At 40.5% G+C, this 9,748-nt stretch overlaps 1 protein-coding gene across 1 annotated transcript in view; it reads left to right on the forward strand.

The window, feature by feature from the left end:
- Nucleotides 1-9,748, forward strand: part of XYLB (xylulokinase homolog (H. influenzae)) — an 83,371-nt gene that overhangs the window by 17,970 nt on the left and 55,653 nt on the right. Inside the window, exons 13-15 of the mRNA XM_009887775.1 lie at nucleotides 1,967-2,082; nucleotides 5,758-5,831; nucleotides 7,200-7,296. Coding sequence (XP_009886077.1) covers nucleotides 1,967-2,082; nucleotides 5,758-5,831; nucleotides 7,200-7,296 — 287 coding nt within the window. The remainder of the gene's footprint in view (nucleotides 1-1,966; nucleotides 2,083-5,757; nucleotides 5,832-7,199; nucleotides 7,297-9,748) is intronic.

The following is a 9,748-nucleotide window of genomic DNA, read 5'->3' on the forward strand; positions in this document are numbered from 1 at the left end:
TGGAGTTAGTAGGGAACTTACCTGGGTTAGTAGAAAAAGAGTGCCCGAGCTACCAGGCAGCATATTTGTACAGAAAACTTGAGTATCTTCAGCTGCTGCTACCGAGTAAGTTCAATAATTTCCTTGGCCTATTTCTGTGCCTTTCCTCTGCTGAGTTGCTCTAATAACTCTGTGTGGGAGAGTATTCAAACTGCTTTCATAGAATTGCCTAGGTTGGAAGGGACCTTTAAGATCATGGAGTCCAACCATCAACCTAACAATGCCAAAACCACCACTAAACCATGTCCCTAAGCAACATGTCTACACGCCTTTTAAATACCTCCAGGGATGGTGATTCAGCCACTGGTCCAATGCTTAACAACCCTTTCTGTGGAGAAATTTTTCCTAATATCTGATCTAAACCTCCCCTGGTGCAACTTGAGGCAATTACTTCTTGTCCTATTGCTTGTTATTTGAGAGAAGAGATTGACCCCCACCTTGCTACAGCCTCCTTTCAGGTAGTTGTAGAGAGTGATAAGGTCTCCCCTCAGCCTCCGCTTCTCCAGGCTAAACAACCCCAGTTCCCTCAGCCGTTCCTCAAAAGACTTGTGCTCCAGACCCCTCACCAGCTTTGTTGCCCTTCTCCGGACATGGTCCAACACCTCAATGTCCTTCTTGTAGTGAGGAGCCCCAAACTGAACACAGTACTCAAGGTGGGGCCTCAGCAGTGCCAAGTACAGGGAGACAATCACCACCCTAGTCCTGCTGGCCACACTATTACTGACACAGGCCAGGATGATCTTGGCCTTCTTGGCCACCTGGGCACACTGATGGCTCATATTCAGCTGGCTGCCAACCAATGCCCCCAGGTCATTTTCTGCCTGGCGTCTTTCCAGCCACTCTTCCCCAAGCCTGTAGCACTGCATGGGGTTATTGTGACCCAAGTGCAGGACCCGGCACTTGGCCTTGTTGAATCTGCTACAGTTGGCCTCAGCCCAACATTCCACCCTGTCCAGATCCCTCTGTAGAGCCTTTCTGCCCTCCAGCAGATCAACACTCCCACCCAAGTATCGAAATGCCACATGACATCGGCATGAGAGAAATCTGTAGGCACCTGGTGAATCCATGCCTTGCACACAATGTACGCCTGCTCATCAGCAACAACATTCTCTGCACAGCACAAGGCTGATGAAGTATGGGTAGGTCTACTCAAACCCTACAAGTCAGCAAGCTCTAACTTAATGTCAGAGACCCCTAACCCAACAGCACTAATGTTTTCCAGGTATTTGCAGGCAAAACTTTGTCTAAGAAAAGACATATTTTGCAGGAGTGTTAGTCACAGAGGAGATGAAGGAAGTGAATGCATAAAGGGTGCAAAGACCGTAAACATTGAACAGATACATATTTTACAGCATGGTTTATTGGGTCTGGACCAGGACCATGCAGATGCAGCTTTGGTGCTTTCCTTTGCCAGATCACGGCACAGAGCTAGTCCTCACAAGTCTTATTGGACCCAACCTGGCTCCATGCCGGTACCATGTTCCTGAAATGATAAATGCAATGTAGAGACACTCTTGTTCCTCCTTGCAGTCATTTCAGAATGGTCTTTTCAGCACTGTGTCAGAGTACTTCTCTGAGGACGTGCCTTAGCTGTTCAGAGGTAGCCTGGATTTAGCGTGGCCTGCCAGACTGAATCTAGGCTGACTCATTGGAGAGATGTATAGCAGCATCTCTGCACTGCGTTCCTCAACACGTCCTGTAATATTTGTTTTCCCTCTTATCTAGAGGTTTTTCTCTCTAGATACAGTTTTCTCTCTCTCCATCTCTTTCCATAATGAAGAAATGGTTGTATCTTCTCGCTTGCCCAGCTGTATTCAGCTGATACAATAAACACCAATATTAAGTAAAACAATATATTTTAAAAAGCCTTTAAAAATCTAGAGCCAAATGTTTTGGAAAATGCATATGATATGGTTGTGTGTTTCAGTTTTAAGAATGGCTCTCTGATGAGAGAGAGGATCAGAGATGACTGTGCTTCAGGCTCCTGGGATGAATTCTCCAAAGCCTTATCATCTACTGTTGCTGGAAACAATGGAAACTTGGGTATGCGCCTTAGCAGAGCTGGGTTTGCTTAGACACATACTTCAGTGGGATTTGTACCTACTTTTTACTTAGGTCATGATAAAGGCCAAAAATTAAGTTAACTAGAACAAGGGAAATTCCCAATGTGTAGAAATGCTGTGTTGTAATAGTGTTTTCCTTCAGTATTCACTAAATAAGAAAATTATATTTATGGAGCTCTTTTGGTCATTGAAAGGATGTTAGTAGCATCTTAGCTGTAAAATCTTTAAAACCAGTAATTTCTGAAGGAGGCTTTCATTAAAGTTTGTTTCTTTTTCTGAAGACTCCAACCAAGTGGATTAAGTAGCTCCATATTATTTCTTTCTTAATCTTCAATGGTTTTGATCTCTAAACATAACTCTAAAATCTTGTTCGTGCACGTGAACAAAGCAGTAATGTGAAGTGATACCCAGATTTCCTGCATTTTTTTGAATGTATGTCACAGAGTCATTTCATCCCTGTTTTTCCCACAATGTGGTAAGTGAATGAAACGAAACAAAATGATGATGATGGAAATATTTAAAAAATATTAATAAACCCATGTACTTGAAGTTTTACATTATTTTCTTTCCTACAGCTTAACATTTTACAAGTGTAGTGTATGGCTCTGAAATAAGTTATTGAAAGGTCAGCATATGTGTAATCAAGATTAAAATTTAACCTTTGCAGAGCTGAATTTGAAATCATCACCATCATCCTAGATCTGAATTGATATAAGTAAAACTAATTTTAAAACTGTAGGTAGCAAAGTTTTAAAAAGTAAATATTTAAGCTATAGAAGACATCACTCCTTAGGAAGGTGAATTTAAGGTACAGTTTCTTGACACTGTAAGGTTAGCATGGGTTTCATTTTTAGAAGCTCTGTTATGTGGTCTGTCAATTCCAGTCTCTGTGGAATATTAAAATGTCCAGGAGTCTCTTTTCACTAGAAGACAAATCAATTTGAGTGTTTCAGAAAATGGGAAGAAGTTATTCCAAAACCCAAAAGTCAGGCACTTTAGACAGTATTAAAAAAAAAAGGGCGTTGATGAAAATATTGTTACTGATTTCAAGGATAACAGGACACTGACTTAAAATTTTAAAATTTGTATGATAGTATATTCACTTGGATATTTCAGTCCCCGATAAAATGGGTGGTTTGTGAAAGTTATCCTCAATAACCTGTGTGCTTGGATAACCTCTGGGTATGCATAGAAAAATACAGTAATCGCCATAATCTGAATTCCTGAGGGAAGCAGAGTAAAGTAACTGGTTAGACACCCTCCTTTTTATCACTTGTTCGCTGCCCTCCATGTTGCGTGAGAAGATGCCCCTGCGGAGGTTTGGAGATGGGGAGAGGAAGCTGCTAGGGTGAGGTTGGGATAACGAGTGTAACGGGGGTAGCAAACAGGGAAGGAGGAGTGGTGAACAGAGGAGGGTCCTGTTGCGTCTGCGAAGGCTAATAAAACCAGCGAGTTGACTTGAAGACCTCTTCTGCCGGATTCAAGGTGGCAGCAGGGTCAGAAAGGAAATCTTAGGATATACATCCCCTGGCAGGGCCTGCATTATCTCTAACCCACAGTGTTGCTAACTGGCAGCTTTTCAGAATGTTTTACCAAAAAGGTTACGTGTACTAAAGCACAGTACTATTTTTTTTTTTTTCTTGACTAATAATAACAGGGCTGCTAGGGCAGCATACTCTTGTTCCAAGGCTTGAACCTTAGAAACTGACCTTAGTTTCTTAGCTATTCTGTTCAGTTTTTCTGTCCTCATTTTCTTTTTTTTGTCTCCTTTCTTGAATATCTTTTCTGACCAACCCTTCTTGCCATCAACACAAAAGAAATCTTTTTCAGACTTTTTGTCTAGCTGTCTACAAAGCATTACTGCATTTCTTCAGATCTCGTCAAAACTATTCAGAGACCAGCTCTGCTTCATGACTTAAAATATCTGATGTTCCCTAATAAGCTCATGAAATCTAATCCAGTGCGTGATGTGTTCCAGCATTCCTGTACTCTTCTTTCTAACTTACCTTTTTTTTTGTGGGTTTGTTTTTTTTTTTTTTTTTTTTTTTACTTTCACCCTCGCATATGACCTACTGAAACTATTTCTGAGATGTGTTATATATTATCTATGTTACATGCATGTATGTGTGTTCTGGTGGCTGTGTGCACTTTTCACAGAATCGCAGAATGGTCAGGGTTGGAAGGGACCTCTGGAGATCATCTAGTCCAACCCCCCTGCCAGAGCAGGGTCACCTACAGCAGTTGCACAGGACGGCGTCCAGGCGGGTTTGGAATGTCTCCAGTGTAGGAGACTCCACAGCCTAACTCTGGGCAGCCTGTACCAGTGCTCTGCTACCCTCAAAGGAAAGAAGTTCCTCCTTGTGTTAAGATGGAACTTCCTATATTCAAGTTTGTGCCTGTTACCTCTTGTTTTATCACTGGGCACCACCATCTACCTGGCACCCTCCCTTTAAGTATTTATAAGCATTGATAAGATCTCCCCTCAGTCTTCTTTTCTCTTGACTAAAAAGACCCAAGTCCCTCAGCCTTTCCTCATAAGAAAGACGCTCCAACCCCCTAATCATCTTTGTAGCCCTTTGCTGGACCCTCTTCAGCAGTTCCCTGTCCTTCTTGAACCAGGGAGCCCAGAGCTGGACACAATACTCCAGATACGGCCTCACCAGGGCAGAGAGAGGGGGAGGATGACCGACCTCCCTCAGTCTGCTGGCCACAGTCTTCCTGCTGCACCCCAGGATGCCATTGGACTTCTTGACCACCAGGGCACATTGCTGGCTCATGGTCATCCTGTTGTCCACCAGGACTCCCAGGTCCCTTTCCACAGAGCTGCTCCCCAGGAGGTCAGCCCCTAATCTGTACTGATGCATGGGGTTATTCCTCCCCAGATGCAGTACCCTACACTTACCCTTGTTGAGTTTCATTAGGTTCCTCTCCACCCAACTCTCCTGCCTGTCCAGGTCACACTGAATGGCGACACAGCCTTCAGGCGTATCAGTCACCCCTCCCAGTTTTGTGTCATCAGCAAACTTGCTGATGGTACACTCTATCCCTTCATCCAGGTCATTGATGACTATATTGAACAGGACTGGACCCAATACTAGACTCTGCACCACTAATCACAACTCTCTGAGCTCTCTCTGTCAGCCAGTTTTCAATGCACCCCACTGTCCATTCATCTAACCCACACTCCCTAAGCTTGCCTGTGAGGATGATGGGGGAGACAGTGTCGAAAGCCTTACTGAAGTCAAGGTAGACAACATCCACTGCCCTCCCCTCATCCACCCATCTAGTCACGCCATTGTAGAAGGCTATCAGATTAGTCAGACATGACTTCCCCTTGGTGAATCCATGTTGACTACTTCTGATAACCTTCTTTTCCTCCAGATGCTTGGAGAAGCCTTTTGTAAGCTTATTGTTTATTATATTGTTTGGATGCCTAGAGCCAGACATGCTTAAGATTCACATTTTTGTAAACTGAAAGTAGTTAAATTTGATAAATGTATGGACTGAAATTAGTTAAGAAATATGTTTTGTGATGTCTCAAATGTCTTTCCTAATACGTGATAAACTTTTATTATCATTTTAGCTGTTTGCTGAAATAAGATTCCAACTTTGGGCTTGGAGCAAACATGACAGTCTTTAATGTTCCTTGATGCAGGTTTCTACTTTGATGTAATGGAAATTACTCCTGAAGCAGTTGGGATTCACAGATTCAACAGAGACAACCAAAAGGTAGTTATAATGTAGTTAATGTCTCCAACCTTGAAAGAGTACTGTCAAGGCTTGAAATCTTTGCTGTTATCTTTTTTTTTTTTTTTTTTTTTTTCCTCTTTGGTCTTGAGATACTTTCTTTCAAGTTTCATTTCTTGATGCAAGTCCTTGGGATGATTTTTATAAGGAAGTATTTGGTTTGTAGGTTGAGAGTATCTACAGTGCAAAGTCTGAACTAGAACTTATACGGTATTTTTCTGAGGAAATATTTCCTTTACTGGAAAATGTGGATTTACAGAAACCAATACTGTTTTTGAAACAGGATTAACTTTAAGCTTATTGAGAGCTTAGTACTCTTACATGACTCAGTCCCCATCTTCTAAGTTTCAGACATATAGATAAGGATGTGTTGAAACTTTGGGCTATAATATTTTGTCTTTTATCTTGGTCTAAATGTGTATGTGAAGTAAAGACCCCATTTTGCTGTCCTGCATGTCTTGGAGTAACCCACAAGCTACGTAGTGGTATGTAAGTAAACACGAGCTCAAGTCCAATTGGAATTAAAATAGAAATTATGTTATGGAAAGAAAAGTTCTTTGTATCTTTTTTTACTTCTGAGGAATGGATGTTGTTTAAATGTCTGGCTTTCTGGGTGGTACTGAAACTCAACAGATGTCTTTGATCAATCATGACTCCCAGTCGATTAGACCTCACTGAGGTGAACAGAGATTGATACTATCTTGTGTTTGCAGTGTAGCACTGGTCTCTTAAATGCTTGCTGTTTAAATGAATGCTTAATCACTTCTAGCTGTTACACAAGTTGTAGGCACTTATTGTAGTGCATGGAAGAACTCAACTTTTTTCTGAAAGATTCTTTGTATTTGTTTGTAGTTCAGTATTTACCTACTTCTGTTGCCTTTCTCATATTCTGCTAGACAAAAGGACAGAAAAATGTTATATATAGCAACTAAACAAATTAATGAAAAGATTACATGGTTTTGCTTTGGTGCAGACAAATACATTTAAACTTTTGTGACGTTGCTTAATGCATCTGAATTTTATCTACTTGCTTTAATTTTATATTTTTGAGATATTGATTCTTAAGCAGCCTTTGGTGCTGAGAAATGCGTGCCTTGATTTCAAGTTTGTGCCTCAAGTTTGAGGGATTTGCCAACAGCACTGAGGGTATGGGCTGTGTTCTCTGTCATGAGTCTTCAGGTCCATCTTGTGTGTATGAGTGAAGAACTGGGCCTAGTTGAAAGGAGACTTCAGGGTGAAGACAAGGATAATCAACTATAAATCCATCTTGTGTTTTGAACCAGTCTCCTGCTTGGCATTGTACACTGTGTAAGGTGCTTGTTAACTTAATGCATTCCCTCTTTGATACAGGTTTCAGACTTCCCAAAGGAGGTGGAAATACGAGCGTTGATTGAAGGGCAGTTCATGGCCAAGAGGATTCATGCTGAAAAGCTGGGATATAAAGTCAGTAAGTATGATGAAAAAGCTGCAGAACTAATGGCACTGGGGATCAAACACAAAAATAGGAGTCCCGACAGTAATGTCATCGTTGTGATTCTTGTCCTGCCTGATGGATACAGAAATTGGTATGAATTCTAAATTAGTCTCCCGGAAAAAAAATTGATAGTGTGTTGGGGGCAAGTTTTTGCAGATGTTAACCTTAGAAGCTACAATGGTTTAACTTTAAGATGATTTCTTTTTCAAGTATTCTCGCCATTTCATTGTTACTGAGCTGCATTGTCAATTTTTAAATAAGACTTTGGGCTTCGATAGCTTGTTAAGTGAAAAGACAACCAGACTTCTGCCTAAAGCACAAGACTGTAACTCAGAAAATCTGAAATCTATGTTCAGTTCCTGGATCTGCTATAAGCTGGTCACTTACCTCTTTACCTCAGTTTTCTGTTAATAAAGCAGAAACCCTTTCCCTGTCTTGTGATTTAGAAAGCAGGAGATCCTGCTCCCTAGAATTCATAATACGAGTAGTTTTTAGCACATTGGAACAACAAAATCAGTCAGTATTTTCCCTGCAGAAGTGGGAACAGATCATTACTAGCTGTGCAATTCTACCAAAAGAATATAGGCAAGTTGGTAAGATGTTTTATTGGCATTTTCTGTCAGTGTATCAGCCAGTGGCATCTTAAAAAATACTGAATTAACACATCTTGAGGGTTTTTAACCATTGTTTTATTTTTTAAAATGATATTATTTTTATCTACATCCTGACCTCCTTCTTTACAAGCCAATGCTGACCTCCTCCTTTACAAGCCATTGCTTGATTCCTACCTCCAGGCCTTCGTCCATAATCATGAAGGATAGAATTTTTCTATTTTTTATTTTTAAAAGAGAACTCCAGGAGCTGAAAGTTGAGAAAATATAGAGATTCTGGAACAGATCACAGAGGCTTGGCAACACTACCTCATAAATTTATGCTGTAAAGGTTTTCCTGTTATATATTTTCTTATATACTTGAAACTGTATTTATTTAGGGAGGTTATTTATGGAGGCAGAGAGAGATCCACATAGATTCTGTTTACAATACCTGTTTATCCTTCATTCTTAGATTCTGCTGCACCAAAAGCTTGGCTAGAAAGCCTAGAAAAGCTCATGGCTGAAGAGGGTACTTCTGCACTCTGTAAATGTCAGAGGTTAGACAAACACCAGAGTGAAAGGAGAGCTATTTAAGATATCAGACAACTGTGACACAGAAAGAAATGGGTAGAAATTATCTGTAAATACCTTTAGGCTAAGTAGGACAGCCAAAAACCTAACTAGTTTTAGGATGTGGCTTAATAAGCTTTAAAAACATTTTTTTTTTTTTTTGTTAAAGCTGTAGATGTCTACAGTAAAAAGGAGATGGGTGTGATTGCACTGTGTTCCTGTAGATTCCTTGGAACCTTGTATGCCTTTGTTTTGTTGCATCCCAAGGGTCTTTCAGCTATTTGGTAACTAATAGATGAGTTGCTTTAAAAAAAGAACTGCTGTACGTAGTGTAGGTTGTATGCATCTCCCACTTTTCCTTAGTGGTGTTATTTAAATGTCATATTCTGTTATTTGTGTAGTGATGGCAGGCTTACATCTGCATTTGTTGTGTGACAGCTCTGAAAACAGGGTGTGTTCTGAATGTGTTTCAGGGTATGGATGAGCATTGTGGGAATTACTCTGGTATTGCCAGACTTTCTCTTGTTTAATAGCTGCTGTTCTTCAGGCTGCTTTGTTTTTTGTTTTTAATGTGATTTAAAAGCTTATTTATCTTTTGGATGAAATATACAGTTGGGACCCTTGTGTTTATTCAATTCCTTTTAGGCCTTGTCTACGTGGGGGATTTACTTTGATTTTTCTAGGAATCAAGCTGATTTACATTCAGAAATGTAATCACAGCAGTGTAAATCTTGGCTTTTTTCGGTGGTTGTTGTTTACACCAGTAAGAAAATATAGCAATAGCTGTTCACAAGATCCGGAACGTTATATGAGGACACGTATTAAATTGATCTGCAACAGATATGGAAGTGACATGTTCAGTTGCAACAAATGCTTTGCTGTGGTGTCCTGAGGTTTGTGTGGTGCCGTCTCAGTGGTGCAGATAAATCAGAAACCTGGCTAAAAATTTCCCTAGCTCTGGCACCAAGGTACTGGAAAATCGTTTTGGCAGAGTCATGAACCTGCTTCTCTGTTCTTGGGCCAAATGCAGTTGGGATGACTGTAATCTGAAAAGCAGCAGCATACGTGGAAGAGAATTTTGTAAAAATAAATAAATAAAAATCTGTCATGTAGTTCTTGGTTATGCACTGTGAACATGACAAACATTAGATAATCCCTCAGAATTTACTTTAAGTTAATGAATATATTATCTTGCTAGGAGCAGTATTTTGAACCCTCAGTCTATCTGGCGCTGCAGGAAGAAGTGTGAAGATACTGAAAGA

This window comes from Charadrius vociferus, unplaced genomic scaffold, assembly GCF_000708025.1.
Source record: "Charadrius vociferus isolate BGI_N301 unplaced genomic scaffold, ASM70802v2 scaffold566, whole genome shotgun sequence".
NCBI lineage: Eukaryota > Metazoa > Chordata > Aves > Charadriiformes > Charadriidae > Charadrius > Charadrius vociferus.